Below are 21714 nucleotides of genomic sequence, written 5' to 3'. Positions count from 1 at the left end.
GACTGCTGCTTAACGAAACAACACAATGCAAAATACATACTTACAAAGCAGCCTCTAAATAACTAAAGACCTGTCAAATTAATACATAATCTGTAACTTTCTATGCACAGGTGTCAAATGGATGACAAGTGGCTGTCCTTGGAGATTAACATGCAGTGCTGCCAGAACTTTTATTTGAAGTGCAAAGAACATTCACATTGAGAACTTTGATGGAAATTTCATACATATATATATATATATAGGAGCTCAGAAAGACACTTCTACAAAAGAAGCTAACATCTGGCTTCAGGGTTTAAATAAGCGATAGATTCTATAAAAGCAATTACTAATTAGCGAGAACGTGAAAGGACTGAGTAAATGTTAATATGTAGAAACACAAATAGAAATGAATTATAAATGAGCATCAATAAATATGAAAATGTTCTGCCAACAGAACATGGTGGCACTAAAGAGGGCATTAAGGAACCTATGAGGGAGATTAGGCTTGTGTATTTACATTTTCCCATAATTACACTTGCTATATGTCAACGTGCCTCGTCTCCCCCGCCTAAAGAGGTCTCAGGCTTTGAGCTGTTTTGTTCTCAAGACTAGCTTCGTCAAATTACAGATGCCTCTTCATCAATAGGCTCAATGGCCCAGTTACGCTGATCACTGTCAGGATCTGCTGTGGATATATGTAAAATTCTGTTGTGGTAATCAATAAGGGTTCGACGATGACCAACGCTAATATATGTTATCCCCGCAGCTTCAATCAGCTGGTACAAATGAGCCTGTGAACAGAAGCACAACCATAAGATCCTAAAATTTATGAGACCTTATTTTATTTCAATACTGGAAAACTAGCAAGGAAGTCGATGATCCTTACTCATCAAATGCGAAATAACTAACAATCTTTAAGTAAATTAAGTTTGGCTTGGACCTCATGGCTTAGTGACTTTAATTTCAAAAACAAATTGCTATTGCCTACCTCTCAGTAGAAAGAACTGGCATTCACCTATGTTATAATCATTTATATAACAAATGCACTGCCAAGTGCCAACAACCTTGCCTTTTTACCAGGAGTAGGGACTTCACAAAATCTTATCAAAGTGTATAGTCAGAGAGCCTGACATTTATCACTAGTAGCATGCTGCTTTTTTGCTGTCCAGCACTGCAGTCACAGAGCTGGCAGTAACTTACCACCACACAAGCAGCAGTACACAATTTATTTTTAACAAATATGGATGATGCATTACTTGGATAAATTCCGGGAATGCATGTGTTTTAGGTAAACATGGTAAAATATTTGGATTCATGTTTCTAGGCACTCGTAATTCATAACACAATAGCATCAGATTAGGATAATACAAGAAATGGAACTTTACCTCATTGACTTCATCCACAGCACTGGTGGATTCATCTAAAAGGGCCAGATTTGGTTTTGAAAGCAACAGACGAGCAAAAGCAAGACGTTGCTGCTCACCAAGGGAAAGAACACTAGACCACTCATAAATACAATCCAGACTATTAAAACGAGGCAGTATGTAGCCAAGTCGAACATCCTCTAAAACACGTAACAGATCTTCTGTTGTGGGCACTGTAGGCTTTTTACTTGAAGTTTCTGACTTTCTTTCCCGCATCAAGAACGGTAGTGAACCTGTGATAAATGTGATAACGTTCAGTTTTCTAAGCAGATTAGAAATTTTTCATATTCTATATCAGTAATCACTGTACCAACAATGCTCTCTCTTGAAATACAAATAAGCTCCACTCCCCAAAGCCCACACAAAACAACAAAGAAAAGAATGAAAAAAACACGACACTAAATAAAAATGATGACATGCCAAGTTGAAGTTAAGGAGTCATTGACAGCTATCAGTAACCATTGAAAAAGGTCAAAATAACAGTTAGGAAGGATACAAAACAAGAAAAAGTTCAAGTAATTCTGCTACGTCTCTCCTGAATTGAAGTTTGAACCCTAGAATCCTGGTCCCTATTCAGAAATATCCCAAATTGAGGGTCATGTAGAAATTATTAGAGATCATAAAAATATAAATAGAAGACACAGGGCATGACAAAATGAGAAAAAGAGGCAATCACTGTAATGTTTTCCTTAAACTCGTCAAAATATAGGAAACTCTAACCAGATGCTGATATCAGACATGAGCAATTCTCAATAAAAGCATTACCTGTTTAATATATCATTCCATATGTATGCCCCAAATGTGCAGGGAGCATTGTTAAACTTCGATACGCATTGCTGCACCACAACCTAAGACCTTAAGCTTTCATATCAGTTGGTGACATGACATTAGAAAGCTCAAAATGGTCCAAACTTCAGGCTCATCCATCTAAGTAGCTAAAAATCTATTTCTTAAAAAAGGACATGCAGACCATGGCTCGTGCTCCTAACCGTCCTACACTAATTCTTTATAGTCAGTATTAAGCTGTTAATGGATCATATTGAGAATAACCAAGAAACACAAAAGGTTGCTACAATGTACCAAAGAGAATAGGGTTTATGGCTAAATCCCAGGGCAGGGTCTTATATTTCCAGTTTGTTGAAATTTTTATAGAAATTTCCACTTTTCAGTTTCCACTACTGTACTACCCTCAAAATTCAACTACAACAACAACAAAACCAAGCCTAGTTGCACTAAGTGGGGTCGGTTATATGAATCCTTTTCTGCCAATTTATGCGATCATGGACCATTTCTACCCTCAAAATTCAACTACGGAATAAAATTACCCTAAAATTGAAATTTAATATTTAAAACACAATTTGAAATTTCAAAAAATAAAAATTCAAGAATTCAACTATGGAACAAAATTCTCCTGAAATTGAAAATTGACATTTAAAGCCCTCCAACACTGAAATTCAATATTCCATTTCTGTTAAATTTTGATGGAAATTTTTAGGATTTGATAATTCCCCTACAAAATTTTGAAAAAAAATTAAGAATTTCACTAAAAAAAAATCTTAATTTAAACAAAATACAAAGAGCATGAAGTTTGAATGGTGCTTTGATAATTTTAGCAAGTTTTCAACGGTTTTGCAAGCAATCTCAACGCATAAAAGCTCTTTCTAAGTTTTGTTTTTTTTCCCAATCAGTAATAAAAGATTTGACAAGCAGGGAACCAAGGGGGTGCCACCCATGTACAAGCAAAGAAATGACATAAACAAAAGCGTTGAATCAGTTGCATGATAGGGTATTCAAGATGTCAAGAATTACGTGAGTCCAGCATGGACAGCCGTTAAAGCAACTTGTTAGAGTTGTAAGATCCTTGAGAATTGTGGGAGAAGTAGTTATTCTTTCAAAAGAGCTAGCATTCCTCTCTCTCCATACTATACAAAAAATAGTGAGTATGATCAATGACAAAGATTTTTTCTTTTCCTTCCCTTGTTCGTAGGTAGAACCTCCCATGCTCAGATTTTCATTCTCACAGTTTCAGTAGTGACAGTGCTGTCCTGTAAGAGCAGTAGCCAAATCTAAAAAATACTGGTTGAGGAGCAGGGGAGCAGCAGTAAATGGTCTACTGATTCAGCATCTTCTCTGCATACAAAGCATCTAATGACAAAAGTAAAACCCTGAAAGTTTTTAGAGTGAGGATCTTCACTAAGGTCACCTCACAAGCAAGAAAAGCAACTTCAACTGGAACAGGATTCTTCCAAATAACTTTCCCCAAAAATTATGCACAACATCATAGGGGTTGTCCAGCTGCTTGTAGAAGGAATCAACCATGAAGTAGCCATTTTATTGAGCTTTCATAAAGAGCACATATGGATTGACCCAATTGGGGACATTTCTGTGTGAGCAGCCATAGAAGTCAATAAAAGAATCCATCTCCCAATCATGGGCCTTTCTTACAGAGGGATGTTCAACACTGTCCCATTGACAAAGTGGTCAGATAAATACTTACTAAAGCATCTTTGTAGCAGTCTAGATTGAAAATAACAGGAGATCAAGAACTGAGAGGGGATGTGCTACACCAGCTGTCATGCCAAAAGAAATGCTGTTCCCATTTCCATCATGGAAGTGGATGAAAGTGAAGAAATCATCCCACAATTTCCTAATCAACTTCCAAACTCTTATCCTGTGGGACTGCGTGGGCTTTTGAATGCCCATCCATTGGGACTCAGGCTGTACGTTAGGGCAATAATGTTTATCCATAGAAAAACACTAACACTATCATTCATGAATCTCAAAATCCATTAACCAAGGATGAGCATATTATAATGCTGAGAGATTTGAATACCAACCCACCTCTTGGAATTGGTTGCCAAACAACTTCCTATTTAACTAAATGGAATTTGAAAACCTCCCCTGTATTTCCCCAAGGAATTTTTTTTGAATGTTTTCCAACCTTTTTTGACCATAGAGCAAGGAATAGAGAAGAGGGAAATGAAGTAAACTAAGAGGTTGGATAGAGTGCTTTCGGTGAGAGGAAGTCTTCCACTTCTAAAAAGATAATTATGCTTCCAACCAGCCAACATTTTTTCAAGTCATTAAATAATAGGATCCCAGATCCTTTTCCTTAGACTTCGCACCAAGAGGGAGACCAAAGTAGTTCAAGAAAAAGGACCAAATTTGCAAGCCATGATACCAGCCAAGAAAGTGTCATTAGCCACATTTCCTGGGGATAGTTTGCTCTTTCCCAATCTACTCCCTATCCAGAAACGACTTCAAAGCAAAAAAAAAAGAAGAAGTAAGAACATCCCATACTAAGTATTTGATGAGCTTCTGCCTCGCAAAAGATCACAGAATCATCTCCGAAGAGCAGGTATGCTACCTGCAATTTCCTTCTGACTGTGAGTCCATTCAAAAGTCTTTTTCTTGCCACATATTGCAGCAAAAGGCTGAGAACCTCCATGACAATGATGAAAAGCAAAAGGAGGTAGGGATCTCCTTGTCATAATCCCCAAGAAGAGTGGAGGAAACCTGAAGGGCAACCATTAACAAGAACTGAGAAGGATGGTTGGGCAATGCATTGCTCAATCCATTTGCAGCATACATTCCCAAAACACATCTTCTTGAGAACATACTGGTCAAAATATTTTCCCATATCAAGTATGCATAAAACTCTTCCCTTTCCATCTCTGGAGTGATTATCCACAATTTTTGAAGCAATAAAGGCAGGCAGGCAGCATCCATGATTTCCCTCCCTTAAACAAAGGCATACTCATGCTTTCCTTTCCTATGACTTCTAGGATTGCTTTTTCAATCCTGAGGCCAGAGGATAGAAGTGTTGAGGCAAGAGGATAAAATCTTGTAAACTTCCACAAAACTTAAGGGGCGAAAATGTTTGATGTAAACAGCCCCCACCTTCTTAGGTATCAAAAAGCTTATGCTTTCCCTTCCTATGACTTCCAAGATTGCTTTTTCAATAATGAGGCGAAAGGATAAAAGCTTGTAAAAAAATTCCACCAAAATTAAGGGGCAAAAATATTTGATGTTAAAAGCCCCCCCACCTTTACGCTGTCCACAAATCTGCCGATAGAATGGAACTCATCAAAGCCCTTCAAAATATCAGCTCTAAGAATATTCAAATTGTTTGGGAAAAAAAGCCATTAGGGCCTGGAGCTTTATCACCATGACATCTTTTTAGGACACAGAATTTCTTCCTCGCTAAAGGGATATTTTAGCCACCTAGCTGTAGAGGTACAAATTCTGCTGAAATTTATCCCAGCAACCTGTCACCTCCAAGTAGAAGGCTCAGAGGGTTTCATAGAACTTGTAAACACCTTCCTTGATGTCTCGACCTTCATCTAAAATTTCCCCATTAATTACAACTATGTTCCAGGTGTTGTATCTCCTTTGAGCATTGGTTGTATGATAAAAGAATTTGCTTTTGCAGTCCCCCCTCCTTATGCCATAAGGACCTAGCTTTTTGTCTCAAGCAGTTTCTTCCATATTTATGATCCCAAATAATTCTTTTTGCAAAAGAATCTCCATGCTTTCTCTTCGTCAAGATCCTGAGTTTTCCTCAAGATGGCTTCTTTCTTCAGATGGGTATCTCCAAAGATGATTTTATTTTGCCATCTGAGTTTTCCTTTAACCCCTTTCAAGTAGTGCAAAGCGTGCAAATCCTTCAAAGTGGTAGACCACTCTTTGATGAGCTTCACAAAACCTTCTTGTTTGAGTCATATGTTTCAAATTGGAAAGGAATTGGTCCCGACTTTATCCCATTGGCGTCCAGAAAAATAGGGAAGTGGTCAAACATAGGCCTATGGAGGATATTTTGTGTGACTTTGAGAAAGTATTCCTCACAATCTGTTAAGATTAAAAACCTGTCAATTCATGAGGAAGAGAGGGGGGTAACTCTTGAATTGGACCAAGTAAAAAGGCACCTAATTGGGTTGTACTCCGAAACACTCCTTCACACTCTGGATAGCAAGTAAAGGTAAATTGCTTACTAATGACAAATTGCAGGGTCAGGATGTGGATCAGAACTGCTGCCTCTGCAATGAAGAGTTGGAATCAAATGAACATCTACTCTTTAAATGCCGATATACTAAGGAAGTCTGGGACAGCGTCAGAGCTCGGTTGGGTATTAAAGACAAATGACCACTGTGAAAGCAGGCCTTAAATGGTTGCTTAAGGAAGCCAAAGGCACTGGGATCCAATCAGTTGGTAAGAAATTAGGTCTTGCTACTACAGTGTATTTTATTTGGCATTTTAGAAACAATAAAAGATTTGAAGGGAGTATTATTTCTCCTGGGGAGCTGCTGAAGGTGATACAAAGGCATGTATATAGAGCAGTATATGATAGGTTTGGTATATTTAATCTAGATTGTACATAAAAATTTGATGGGGTATGCAGTTTATTGACTTTGCTGGAGCTGGAAGTAATTCAGATTTTCTCCTACATCTAGAAAATCACAAGCTAGTTGAGGCTGATGCTCTTTGGCTATATAATCTGGAGTAGAATGAAACATTACAATGCTACTGATATGACTGCTCTGAATTCTGGGTGTAGTTCATTGAAGCTGGGTTCAGATGGACTTGAAAGCTTAGGGACAGTACTTCAGTGGTGTAGACAGAATTGAAGATCCCTGAAGGTTAATGCTGTGCTCCAGAACTTTGATTAGATGGCTGCTGCACTTTTGCTTTGGAATTACTATGCAGCTGTCTGTATGTGACACCACTGAATTATGGAGAAGACTAATAATAGATATTCGAAGAAGTAGTAGGGATTTCCAAGTTGATTTTGTTCCCAGATCTGGTTTTGATGCAATTATGAAGGGTGTTACCACAATGCTATCAGTTAATGCAGAAGTGATTGCTGCAGCTTGCTGCTTATCCCAATGGCTTTACTGGTTGTGGAGTTGTTTCAGTATGAATATAACAGGAGCAGAAAGCAGGTCCCGTAAGAGGTGGACTGATTGTGATTAACTGATTGTTGTAGATACACTGCCTTACTTAATGATTAGAGATGTCTCAATGATCATAAAAAAATGCAGAATTGAATGTTGAAGCTGCACTGCCGTACCTAATGATATCATTGGGTGTGGAGTGAAGCATTATGAAATTAAAAGGAGTAATATACACTTCCAGATATAGGAGGAACTTGATGATTGGATGATCTCTACCTTGAAGATGGATGCATGATCAAAAGAGCTATTCTGCTGCAACTGTGAAGTATGACTCAGCAGAGTAGATTGATGTAGATGCCCTGGCCAACTTAATGATATCTTCAGAGGGTGTGGGCTCATCATGGACTTAAAAGGACGAACCTGGATTTCCATTATCCCTATCTTGGAGATGCCTGAGGGGACACAAAGGTACACTTTTGTGAAGTTTTTGATAAATCAATGTATTTATTGCCTCTTGAATATTTTCAGTTGTTCTGAAATTCTGTGATTACATGTTATGTTGATTGATAGATTTGAGGATCTTAACTCTTATTGACCTGAAATGTATCTTTGATATATCTTGGGTATGCCCAGTGTACTTGTACATATTCGATTTTGATCAATACATTTACTTTACTGATTAAAAAAAAAAAAAGGCACCTAATGAGAGGGAGATCAGTGAAAGCATTCACATTAAAGGTGTCCGTGAAATCATTCATGCTTACATGTTATTTGAGAAACTATTATTCATTTAACAATTGACACCTTAAACATATTTATTTATAATTTCATTTTTATTTAATAGTTTCTGCATACATATCTTTTCAATCTTTTTAATTTTTCATCCTATAATTTTATTTAGGCAAAAGACACTCACCTCCCTTGAGGTTTGCTAAAAAGACAAGAACCTCCCTTGAGGTTTTTAAAATCCCACAAACTTCCCCTCAATTTTGAATCTATGGACATCCATACCCCCTCACGTTAACTTCTTGTTAATATTCAAACCAAAATTTTAAAAATAATATATATTTTTTTTCAATTATGCCCTCAACCCTCTGGAGTTCCTAGCTTCCTACGCATGATGTGGCTGAAAATTTTTTTTCTTCCCTTTTCGCCCTTATTGACAAAATGCCTTAAAAAATTTATTTTTTTTCCTATTTTGCCCTAAATTATATGCTGCCAGCATGGTACAATTTCCCTTTGAAAATATTTTTTCCTTTTTCACCCTTAATTACATACTGCAGCATGGTCCATTTGCCTTTGAGAAATTTTTCCCCACTTCTCTACCCTTATTAAGCTCATTTCACATTGCCTACCTTCAAAACAAAAGAGGCATCTCTATTCAATTTTACATCCATATCAAATTGAAACAAAAGTAATAATTTTTTGGCTCTCATTGATTCAATTGTTACAACTCCCATCAAATTTCCTACAATTTTACCTCTGATCACCAAAAAATATTTTAATTATATTTCAAATAAGAGAGTAAAAAATCCAGCAACCTGTGGGTTGCGGGTTGACGACATAACTGGAATATATATATTTCACGTGTAGGAAGCTAGCAGCTCCTGAGGGTTGAGGGCATAAATGAAAAAAAAAAAAATTAACTTCTATTTGAATACTAATAGAAAGTTTACATAATGGGGTATGAGTGTCCATAGATTCAAACTTGAAGGGAGGTATGTGGGATTTTTAAAACCTCAAGAGAGGTCCTTGTCTTTTTGGCAAACCTCTGGAGAGGTGAGTGACTTTCGCCCATTTTATTTTGCACATAATATATATTACTTAAAATATTAGGACTAAATTTATTAGTTTACATAATTTGATTTTTTTAAGCTCATAAACAAACTATGCCCCCATACTAAACAAACACGTCAAAAAATGATAAAATGTATTTTTTAGATTATCAATTTATGACTGAGTGACTTCTTGGCCACTTCTTGAAGCCCCAGTGGGATTTTCTTCAACTTCTCCCAAGTACTACCTGGCTGTTTCATCCCTGCTAGTCTTCTCAAGCTGTTTAGTTGCTGTTGGTTCTTGCTCGCTGATTTAATCCTCTTCCTGCATATGCTTTTTCTCCAGATAGCTGTAATTGCTAGATTGTACTGTTTCATGCACGATCTGGTTTCTGGTTGTTTTTTCCTCTGGTATGGCCTGTGCTCTGTTGTTTGTGTTCTTTTGAGGGCTGTTCCTATGGCATCTACAGAGAAAATTTCTGCTGATAATCTCAACATGCAGATCACAACGCTCTTCCATTGTTTTCCGTGGTCTCAAGTAGTGGAGGTGTATGTCAATGCACAAGGCATGTCTAAAATATTTGCTTCATTCTCCACCATCTCCTGACTCTTACAGATTATGAGTGAATGAAGCAGAATGACAAACTACTTTTCTTCTTCTCGAATAGCATGGAACCAAGAATTGCAGCCAATGCAATATTTCAAAGGCCTATCAAGGCTGTTTGGGATGATCTTCATAAGAGTTCCTCACAAGATAAAATCAAACCTGTATTTTTGACTTGTATGAGAAAATTTTCAAATATGACCAAGAGAATAGGTCCATTAGGAGAACTATGGTAGTCTCAAAGGTCTGTATGACGAATAAATCTCTATCGATGAATCATATGAGCATAATTCTAGGCTGCCAAGTTTGTGGGTTCAGTCTCAAGCATCAAACAACCTGTGATCAAGATTGTTGATAGAGATGAAGCTTATGCTAAAATCATAGAGATTACCAAAGATGGGTCTAAATTATTCAAGCTTCCCCAGACAGAGCTCATCCATAGTAGGGGCTACAGTGAACCATGGAAGAGGCAGCTTTGGAGGGGGAGGTCAGAGTTCAGAGGGAGTTCATGGAAAATATGGCGATTCTGGACAAAGTGTTTGGCATGTCAACACCAGTGTTTGCAAACATTGCAGGAAGGAAATATATACTATGATCATTGTTCGGATCTTCATGGGAATTGACTTCAGCAAACAAGTCTTTTGCTGATGATGATTCTGCAGTGGATATCTCTAGCAAGCCACTATACCAAGGAATGAGTACACCATCTATTGCGTCTCAGACTCTCAGGAGGGGCATAGTTGTCTTGTTTGTATGGTCCAACAACTCCAAACTAGGGTTGCCACCTAGTCCTCCTCTCCTAGGATTCTTGATTGTCCCCCTCTCCTAGGATTCTTGATTCTAGTGCCTCATCCACATGACATGTAGGCATGCTCTGTTTTAAAGAGTACTCTAAAGCTACCAATACTCTATAGTTATAAGCACTCTAAAGCTACACTTGATGGTTTGGTTAACTTGTTTCTAGTTGTAGTGACATTCTCTCTTTTCCCCTTATACTGCTTTTATGTATATTATGTATGCATAAATTTCCTTCTAATTTGTTTTCTAAATCATGTAACTAACTCTTAACTCAATAACTTTTTTTCCTTCTCATTGTGCCATCCAGATCTCTAGACAAAGAATAAAATTGGAGGGCTTAGGAAAGATGGACTGCATTACTTCAATGGTGGCAGTGACAGCTCCAATACCTATCATATGACACCTTCATTTTCACTCATGGTGTTTCTTTGGATCAATAACATGCTCAATTGGATCATCCATCTCTTCAAAAGCTACAACAGTCTTTCCTATTTTCAAGTCTATGTGTTGTCTTGAGTGTTCAGCTAGAGAAGCACATTGGCTTTCTTTCCTTCTAGGATTGAGTCTTGTGGTAAGTCCATGTTTTCTCTAGTTCATTCAAACATTTGTGGTCCATGTAGGATCAAGAACCTAGCCATCAGTATTGACTATCCTTCGTCAATTATTATTCTTATTATATTGGTTATGAGAAAGGATTCAATTTCTTAATTTATTTCATCCAATTTTACTATGAAATAAAAAATCAAACTGATATTTGTATTTAAAATTTTCAAACAAAGCCTGTGAATTTATTCAAAATCAAATTCAGTATTTTTGCTTGCATTATTCATCAGACATCTTGTGTCCATACTTCTCACCAAAATGGAGTAGCTAAAAGGAAAAAAAGGCATTTACTTGACACAGCACAGTCATTGCTTTTCCATATGCACATTTCCAATTGTTATGGATTGTTGATACTTTTACAGCTTATTTTAGGTTGTCTACCTGCTTTGTTCACATTCCGCCCACTAGTCAAGCAAGTTGTCTCCTTGTGCAGCTAAAGGTGTCTTTGTTGGTGCTCACAAACTCAAATAGGTGTAAGATTCTCAGACTTGTAAAAACTATCAAAGTCACCCTTTTTCATGCAATGCTTTATTTTTCTACCACCAGGTTTTACTTGGACGATTCTGTTCTTAGTCAATCAATTATTCACAGTTTTCTTTCTCGTGCTGATCCTCCTATTCCAACACTCATGCCTCCGGAGGGACACTTCTACCCTTCTTCACCATATGTCAACTAGTGCACCCAACAAACTTCTGAAGGCCTATGAATTTTGTAAGCCAGGTACTAACACCATTATCACCACTACCACCACACAGCCTCCCCTTCCACCTCTCCTATTTCATCTTAGGGTTTTGGAGTTCCGTCTCAACTAGATTGAAGTTGGCCATTGCTTAATGGAAATGTACCAATACTTGTACTAGGAAGTCCTTGGTCGCTTATCCAATTGCTAATTATGTTTTAGTTCTTCATTCTCCTGCCACACATTCTTTGTCATCTCTATTTCTCTGTTTCAATCCCTTGTTCACATGTTGAGGCACCTTCAAATCTTGGTTGGAAGCATGCAATGGATGTAAAACTGGGGGCCTTGACTTCTTGAGGTACATGGGCACTAATAGATCTTCCTTCTAGTAAGGAAATGGTTAGGTGTTATTGGGTTTATACCATCAAACATGTTCCCAATGGTTCTATAGAAAGACTTGAAGATCAGTTAGTGGCTAAGGGATCTATCCAAATGTATGATCCTTTGAAACCTAAGGGCTGGTATATAGCTGTAACAAAAACTTCAATATTGTAGGATATTATGATACATCAAAGGTACACCATTTGATAGAATAAAATTATAAGTGGTAACATTGTTACTAGACATAGCACAAGACAGAGTACAATAGCAATATCTCATGATGAAACAAAGAGTGCCGGATTTTTGCACATTCAGTTAGTATGATAAAAGTCTCTTATAAAAAAGAAGGGTTTTCTTAGTAACAAAGCCTATGGATATTTTTTGTTATGATCAGGCTGCCATTTATACCCAAGGTTGTCAGAATCGGGATTCTGAGTAGGATCATTGGAGGGGTTTGCAGGATCAGATCGTTGAACCAGATCGATAATCGTAAGATTCTACTTTCAGTGTAAAATAAATACTTAAAATCAATATATATGGAATTTTATGACAATTATTAATACTATAAGCTTAACTAATATGTCAATCAAGTTAAAAACAACTAAATCAATCATCAATCAAAAAGAGAAAATTTCAATGAAGTTCATTAGTTAAATAACTTAAAGAGATTGCTGATTTTTCCCTCAAGAAAAAGATGAACAGCTACTCAGAAAAAAAAAAAGGAGAGAAAGAAGGAGAAAAAACAGAGCTCAGTAGCTGTAGCTGTAGCTCACTGCTGAGTTGAGTGGTGAGTGGTGAGTGCTGATTCTGCTGAGTCGTTATTTCTTTTCAAGATTCAAGAAGAAAAAAAATGTTTCAAGGCACAAGCATACCTAGAATCTGGTTGAAAACTGAAGAGTGCTTACTATTGAGGTGTTCGACAGAGAGAAGAGGACTGAGGAGTGGATTCAAACACCAAAGAGCCATCAACTGAGTGGCGACAGGCGAGTGCTGATCAAACACAAACAGGAGTAGACAAGTAGTCAACTGGAGGAGGGTGACGAGAGGTGTTCGAAGGGTTGGCTGGTTGCATGCTTGCTGCTGATCAACAACAAAGCTCCCTGGTTCTGATTGTACTTGTTGAACAGAGCTGGTCGATCAGTCATCACTCGATTAGTCAATTGTCAAAGATTCGAAAAGAACAGAGTTGTTGATCGAACATCAAAGCCTACTGCTGCTGGGAGCTATTTTGCCCTAGATTTGAAGATTTTGGGCATAAATGTAAAAACGTTGGGCCCTCTGGTACAATAAAAACACATATTGGACCTTATCATTAAAGCCCAAAGAGGGAAAAAAACCCAATCCAGGCAGCACTGTATGATTTATGATCCCACTTACAATTCCGATTCCACAATTCCAATGATTCTGCCATAACTGTGCCATGATTCTACAGCAACGCAATTTTCCTTAGGAGTTGGATCATGGTGGTGAAATTGGATTGTAGAATCGTACGATTCTACAATTCAAGTTGCGATTTTAACAACCATGTTTATATCATTTACTGCCACTTTGTCATGAAACCAAGGATCTACTTACCCTTACCTCGTATAATCATTGTGGGCTGGGATTAGATGATATTTATACACCTCTAGCTTCAAGGGAAATGCTAATGTGTTGGCAGGTTTTTCTGAAGTATCTATGTTCATTGCGAGAGGCATCGTTATAAGAAACTAATTTTAATTAAACATATCAGCCAGGAGAATTAGTTTTCTCTCCTCTGTCCAGCAGTCCTTTTTCTTTTCTCTTCTTTCTTCTTCTTCTTTCTCTTGTCCTAACCTTAATTTCATTATTCTTTTACTAATCCATTTTTAGATCTCCCATGTTTGTAAAAATATTAACTGATGTTTAATTAATAATGAAATTCTTTCACTAATCCATTTCTAGATCTTTCAAGTTTGTAACAATATTTATTGACATTTGATTAAGAAGGGTATCATTTTACAGTTATTTGCATCTTATGCCCGACATACATAATACTGATATTTTATTTCCAATATTTTAGTTCTAAATCATGCATTTGTTATGTCTGTTTATAGTTCGGAGGTTTCATATCACATGCTTTACTAAAAAGTATGAAATTTTTTAACTTTAGATTGAAACAAAATCAACATCAAAATTTTCATATTTTTGAGAACTCAGAATTTTATGAAAACCAAAATTTAAAAACTTGATGACTTGACCAAGGGCACCAAACACTAAAAACAATTTCACGCCCATAAATAGCAGAAAGAAGTTCTCCAGTTCGGATAAGATGATAGACAACCATGCCACCATATGGCGCTAATATCAGCACTGCCACTGTTGCAGTCTGACGTCAGCAACAATCAGGTGCTTTTGTGACTATTTAAATGACACCCATGGATTAGTGCTTTGGTACCCTCGGTCTCTTTGTTTCAACTAAAATTTTCAAGCTTCAGGAATATAGAAATTTTGATGCACATTTTAATGTTAATTTTGATTTTAATTTGATTTTAAATAATGAAGGAAATGAGTAATAAAATATAGACCCTTTTTATGAAACTTTAGAAATTGTTTATATATATAATAATGCAGGATTTAGATATTATGTAGGATTTAGAACTAAAATATTGTAAATAAATACATCAATGAAAAGTATGTGGTGTATGAGATGCAATGTGGAAATTTCTATCCAATGTTGGTGTGTCAGAATTGCCCGCTGTTTCAATATTGAGGGTGGTGGAAAGTGCAAATTCTGGCAATTTAGCGGAAATTTAAGACCATGCTGATAGTGTGTCAATCAAAGTTTAATTCCAGAGAAGAGAGAGACAAGGAAATAAACAGTGGATTAGAGTAACCAAAGTAGGTTGCACCTCTCCTTATATTTTATTATTATAACAGGACACTCAAATTAGAGATTGACTCCATACTTATAATATTGCTTAACAATAAGTCTTAAGATGTTAGGTCAAGTGGTGACTTAACATCATTAACTAAAATACAGCTAAACAACCATAAAATTCAAACATTTCAAACTGCTAAAAAAGGCATCCAACTGACCTTCCACTATCATTGAGGATTCAAAGAATTATTCCAAGAAAAACAAAGATAGAATATGTCCATTATAAAACAATCACTTTACTGAAAAAATATGGAGATATATGCATATGAATACATGCACTAATAAATCACTTAGAACTAGTTACCAGCCTGTGTAGTACCATCTGGCATGGGAATTGCAACGTCTGCCCACATGGGATAAAGTAGTTGTTGGCGAAGCGTACCCAAAACCATATAAGGTCTTTGAGGAAGGAAAACTATCCCTCCGACATTCTTATGAGTGGGCCTTTCTAGCTCAACACATAAATCATGTGAAGGAGCCACATCCAAAAAACCAAGGTGTTGGGAACCTGCATTTCTCTGATAGAATGTGATTTTTCCTCTTCCAGTACTCCAGAGGCCAGCCATAGCTCTTAGCAATGAAGTTTTACCACTCCCATTGGGTCCTGTTATCTGTTAATATAGTCTATCAGATAAAATCGATACTATACAGACTTACCATCTTGACATGGAAACCAAAACAACTGAGCATACAACAAAATGACTAACCAGCAAATGATCCTTTTCGTTGATCTCAAATGATAAATCATGGATAAGAGTAGTTTTTCTAGCTGGTGTCTGCAGGGTCAAATTCTCAATATCCAATAACTTCTGACGTTTGGTCAGGGGCGTTGGTCCATTGAACTCCACAAAAGTTGTTTTGACATCACAATATGCAATATGAATCTCTTCCAAGGAAGTCGAGGGACATTTAGAGCCACTACTACTTAAAATATCATCGAATTCACCTGCATATAATAAAATCTAGTTTTCTGCTCAATAAAAATATATATATATCCCACAATGAATCAAATTGGCAGGAATTCAGCATGAGAAGGATAACTGGTTACGTAAAAGAATGAATTGTGCGATTCGTAATATAAAGGTTGAGGTACAATAATAGTCGTCACCTCCCTATTTTTGTCATGTGATCAGCCGTGACTCCATCCAAAATCCTGTGGAGGAACCAGGCCTAGGGAAGAATTTGTTTTGCAAAACATCCTTTGAAAGCAAGTAATAATCTAGTAAGAGTGAGAATTAGTTAAAACACAAGATAGAAGCATTTCATAAAGCAAGTTTTACTTTCATTGACAAACTCTTTACACTGGGATGTACTTTACATACAACATTTTTCACACTACGTAGACTAAATACATGTTTGCCAACAAAACACGTGCTTGGTATCTCTAGCATCTTCCTGCCAACCTGTAGTACATGTCAAAAGTGGCAGCCTCAGAAAATTTAAAAAGTGGGGCTTTCCTTCCGTCTGAACCTGAAATTATTATAGAAGTAGTGTGAGCAACCATGAGCTCAGTAGACATTCTTAATTCCCCCTTGTTCTTATAAGGATTCTCACTATTTAAAGATGTGGTTTTTTCTATATGCATGCATAAACATATTGTGGACAAACACATTCCTTGTTCTAAGAAATTTCTTCCTCCAGAATTACCATCACAAGGCATTCAAATAGAACACATGTCAACATCATTTGAACATAGTTGTGTAACACAGCCATTCTGCAATTGCTGAAAGCAAGACCCAGAGGCAGGCAAAATAACAGCCTCAATATGCTCAATCATGTCCCCTCCCTGCCTGTTCCATCATTATAAACAGAAACTCTCTCTAAATTCAATCTCCAACCAGATCAGCAACAAAATTAACCTCTGACTACACTTCCTACTTCCATGAAACCTTCATTTGGCATCCATTTTCCATCAGAACACCTCTAGGAACCTCATCAGTAATCAAAACATGCCTTTCCCCCACTATCAGACCACTAGACAAAAGCTCACAATGCCCATTCCCACTAACAACTCTAGCCAGAGAACACATACCACAAATCTGTTTCTCCTCCACCCGCATGCTTTGCCCAAAATCAGACATGTACATGCTGAACCTATCCTTCTCAAAATCCACTGCCACACAAGCCTCACCTAAACCCCCAATCTGCAGTGATATACACAGGGCTTGCAGTGTACTCATCTGTATGCCCTCTCCACTTTTATATTGGCCCCTGATTTCTGTTGACAGCTAATGGGCCTGCAACAGTGATGTAGCAAAGGCAGTCCCATTCTAGCCAGATGAATTTCCTTTTGTGCAAGAAAACTTAATCCGGGCCTGAACAGTGAACACACCTATCAATTGTTTACAAATGGGGCCAAATCTTCCTTAAAAACCCCTGGCTTATTTCCCAATAACCGGGCTAACTGTCCGGTAATATTAAGAAACCCCAGCCCAACCCACTGCACTCTTGGTTGCACCCGCGACCACCCCTTCCCCTTGCAAACCCTAGCTTCCCCAACACCTCCTATACCACTGGCTGCCAACACCCCATCACGCACCAATGGATGCTTGGGAGATGGGTTGGGAACGACTCCCTCAAGGGCCTTCCCGGGCATCAAGCAATCAACTCAATACCTAGTACAGACAAGGTAAATCTTATTGTTTAATTAACACAAAGTATAGCAATGGTCCCTACATGAGCAACGATAATGTTGAGTAGCAATTTTTCTATAATATTTTAGTGACATAACACCTAAGCCTCATATGGTAATGATGGAATATGCACATTTTATGTAAGAGTATGGCAATGGATTTTACTTTGAGGGGAAAAAAAAAAATTAAATACACAAAAGGGAGAACAAGAAATCTCCCTCAAGAAAAGGAAGAAAATAAAACAAAACAAAAATAAAGCAAGAAGCAGCAACTAATAAAGCTAGCCACAACAACAGCATGCCACAACGTTATGAATCTTCTCCCATAGTAAAGAGGAATTCAGCTTCTTCCCCATCAATAACCAAGCATCTCATTCCGGCCATATAACTCCATAGAACTGCAAAAATTGCACCTCCATAAAGCATGCGCATCCTTCCTTCTACCAAAACCAGAAAATGAAATGACCAACAAATCATCCACCAACTTTGGATAAGCTCAACTTTCTCCCATAAGGCCAAAAAGCTTATTTCATATATTCCAAGCAATAAGCAATGCAAGAACAGAAGAGAAGCTATTTTAGAACTACCAAGACATAAAGAATACACATCAAGATAAAGTGCCTTTCAAGGTCTCCTACTCTGCAGCAGATTGTTGGTGTTAACACTAGTTAAAAACAACCGAATAAAAGCCTTGACTTTTTTTTAGTAACTTTGGCCTTCTAAGTGATTTTATTGAGAGGAAAGGATACATTAATATTAGTTAAAAAACAGACAGATTTGCAAGAATAAACTTCTGAAGAATCTAACGACCAACAATGACCATCCACAGTAAAGAAAGGACAGCAATTCTCTAACAACATTAACAAAGAAGAGAGCTCCTCCACCTCCCTACAATTAACAGTTTTATGGAAGTGGTAGTCCCAAGTCAAAATTTGAGGAAATAACCTCATTATGCCCTGAAGTCAAGCGATAAAGATGAAGGAAAGAATTGGACAAAGCAACATTACCCATCCATATATCTTCCAAAAAATGAATTCGTGAAAAATTGCACAAAACAAAATTAGTGTGAGGAATGAAGAGGGGGTAAATCTGAGAAATACACCTCCACAAGCTTTCTAAAGAACATCTAATTCCCATATTAGCATCCCACATACTCGCGTGCAAGTCAAATTTACTTTTAATGACTTTATGCTATAGAGAAGACTCCTCTAAGGGAAACTGACTTAATCAATTAGCCAAAGGAGCAGTGTATTTACACACCAACTTACCAAGACCCAAACCCCCCATCCAACTTAGAGCTACATGTTAGTTAATTGATTTATATGGTCTATAATGAAGATGAACATATCAGGTAGCTTCCACCTATTTTAAAAAGAAAAAAAAAAATCTTAGGCACTAAAAGCTAAATATTTTGATTTTGATAAATATTCATCATTGCACTGGATGTTAATTTATTATGGGAATGAAATATAAATTTTATTAATTAAATGAAAAGGATAAAATGTAATTTTGTTAAAGATCCAAACAATTTTTGTAACTGTTGATGAACTTTTGACTAATTGAAGGTTGTACTCGTCAACAAATTATAATCTTAAGGTATTTTTTTGATAATTGTCAAAACTAGGGGGTGAAGTGCCAAATCTGAAAAATCAAAGGGCGTCTCTGGATTTTACACTACTGAGAAAGGAAGTAATAAATTAATAATATTATTGGGGCATAATAATAAACTTTGGATCACTACAATCTTTTTCTTAAAGAAAAAGAAGCTCAATTGAATACAATGAATGAGAACAAGAAGTCCTCACTCATGGAAACGAAGAAAAACAAAATCAATTTAGTTAGTTTTTGATTATTTGTGCATCTTCAATATTTTGGGGTTATTTTGCAATTTCTTGTTTTAGTTGTGCTTTTGTAAATATTTGTTGTAGTTGTAATGTTAGATGTATAAGTACTCTGTAATGTATAAAACAACGATTTATCAGATTTGGATCAGAATTCCGTATCAATTTCCCTCCCTCCATCTCTCTCTCTCTTCTTTTCTGTTATCTGCTGCTACATCGTACGGGTAGCAGAACAGGGCACTGTTCATCATCTGCAACTTCAGTCGTGCCCGTCACATTTAAACCCCATTTTCAGGAACATATCACATCACCTTCACAGACCACCATTAAAACGCCATCCCCTGCAATTTCACCTTTAACCGACAAGTGGTGCTGCCCCACACACCTCCTAAAGGTATTCCAGCCAATCACCCTTCAAAATCCCATTCTTTCTCACCACCATCACTGAAAGCACCACCCCTTGATCTATAACCAGCCAGAAGCACTTCACCGGAGGAGCCTCGCCAGGGGCACATGTGCCCCACTCGATGATAACAACCGTGGGAGAAACTGCCATAGTCTTCTCCTGCTTCACATTCAAGACAATTTGCTTCCAGCCTCGATAATTAGGGTTTTTCTGTGAGATATTGAAGCCAAATAGAGGAAATTCAAGTGTTAGTGTATGGTACATGTTTTTAGAGGATAATTTCAAAGCCAACAATGGATTCACACTTTATTTTCTGCATCTTGTAGGCTTTTTTTTTTTGTGAAGATTTAATAAATTGGGACATTAGTTTGAGAAATTCAACTGTTGATGCAAATTTCAGTGTTTTGAATAGCATTCAGATTGAGGCCCAGCGCAGTATTTTGAGATTTACTGCAACAAATTAGTTTTTCTTCACGATATTTTGATTTTGGTCTCAAGAACTCCATGTTCAACTCTTTGATACATACTTTTGGAGGATAAATTCAGTGTGCCAGCACCATTTTTCAAGTTAGTGAAGTTTTCTTCAAGCATCTGAAAGAAATTTAAGTGAAATATTTGAAGAACCTTCTAAAACTGCAAAGTTCGCATAAAGACCTTTTAGTAGCTGTCAAAGCTTGATATACATTGTTGGCCCACAACCTAATAGCTTAAGCTTTTAGGTAAAGTGGTAATCTAAAATGGTATCTGAGCTGGTTACTAGGAGGTCCTGGGTTCTAGTCTTGTTGCCCGCGTTTACTGTGTGGTATTTAAAAAAAGTTATTGTGTTCCCTATCATGGGTACTATTTATTGTGTGTTTATCTCTCCAAGTGCTATTGGGCTGCACGTGCGGGGGAGTGTTAAAGCTTGATATACGTTGTTGGCCCACAACCTAATAGCCTAAGCTTTTAGGTGAAGTGGAAATCTAACAATAGCATTGAATAAACTTACAGTTTACACTACTTGGAAACCGCAAAAAGTGATTTAATGTTGCTTATCTATTTGGTACTTGTTTGAATTTTCATCGATCCAAATTTGCTTTCCGATTTTAAAAAAATGATGAGTTAATTCCACATATCTAGTTCCCAATTGGTTAGTCCTCTTGATTTTGATGGTTGTTTAGGTCCATAGCTTTTCTTAGGTTGGTTGGATGATAAGGGGAGCTATTTTAATTGGATTGAATGACCGCTAAAGTATCTACTTAGCTAAATTGAGACTTATTGATTTAGCAAAGCAATATTGGCAAAAAGTTGAAAGGGGCAAAAATTATCTAAAAGAACCACGTTTTACTACTAGGTCTAAAATGAGATATATATTAAGAGAGAAGTAGCTAGCTCTATTAAAAAGATAGCAAGAGAGATTTTAGGTGAATCAAGGGGAAGATTCTCGAATAGCAAAGAGAGTTGGTGGTGGGATAAAGGAGTACAAAAAATCATAAACACAAAAAAAAAAAAAGTATAAAACGTGGCAAAAATGTAGAAACAGAGATAACTTTGAAAAATATAAGGAGGCAAGAAAAGATGCAAAAAAGGCCGTTAGTGAAGCTAAATATAGATCATTTAATAGTTAGTATGATAGATTAGGTACAAAAGAAGGGGAAAGAGATATATTTGAACTTGCTAAAGCTAGAGAAAGCAAGAGCAAGGACTTAGGAAATGTAAAATGTATAAAAAGTAAGGATGATATTGTCTTGGTTAAGGACAAAGACATTAAAGAAAGATGGCGAAGTTACTTTAGTAAGTTGTTTAATGAAAACCAAATAGAA

General features: G+C 36.9%; 1 protein-coding gene across 2 annotated transcripts in view; it reads right to left on the bottom strand.

Moving 5' to 3' along the window:
• Positions 1-284: 284 nt before the first annotated feature.
• The window catches only part of LOC131145007 (ABC transporter D family member 2, chloroplastic), a 56642-nt gene continuing 35212 nt past the window's right edge, over positions 285-21714 (bottom strand). The window contains exons 7-10 of one of the 2 annotated variants that reach the window (XM_058094026.1): positions 15741-15979; positions 15338-15644; positions 1365-1636; positions 285-770 (exon numbers count right to left, since the gene is read on the bottom strand). In XM_058094026.1, the coding sequence (XP_057950009.1) occupies positions 597-770; positions 1365-1636; positions 15338-15644; positions 15741-15979 (992 nt within the window). In that variant the 3' untranslated portion in view covers positions 285-596. The remainder of the gene's footprint in view (positions 771-1364; positions 1637-15337; positions 15645-15740; positions 15980-21714) is intronic. The other variant, XM_058094027.1, reaches the window with a different exon arrangement.

This window comes from Malania oleifera, chromosome 12, assembly GCF_029873635.1.
Source record: "Malania oleifera isolate guangnan ecotype guangnan chromosome 12, ASM2987363v1, whole genome shotgun sequence".
Lineage (NCBI taxonomy): Eukaryota > Viridiplantae > Streptophyta > Magnoliopsida > Santalales > Ximeniaceae > Malania > Malania oleifera.
This window is presented reverse-complemented; position numbering and strand designations above follow the sequence as displayed.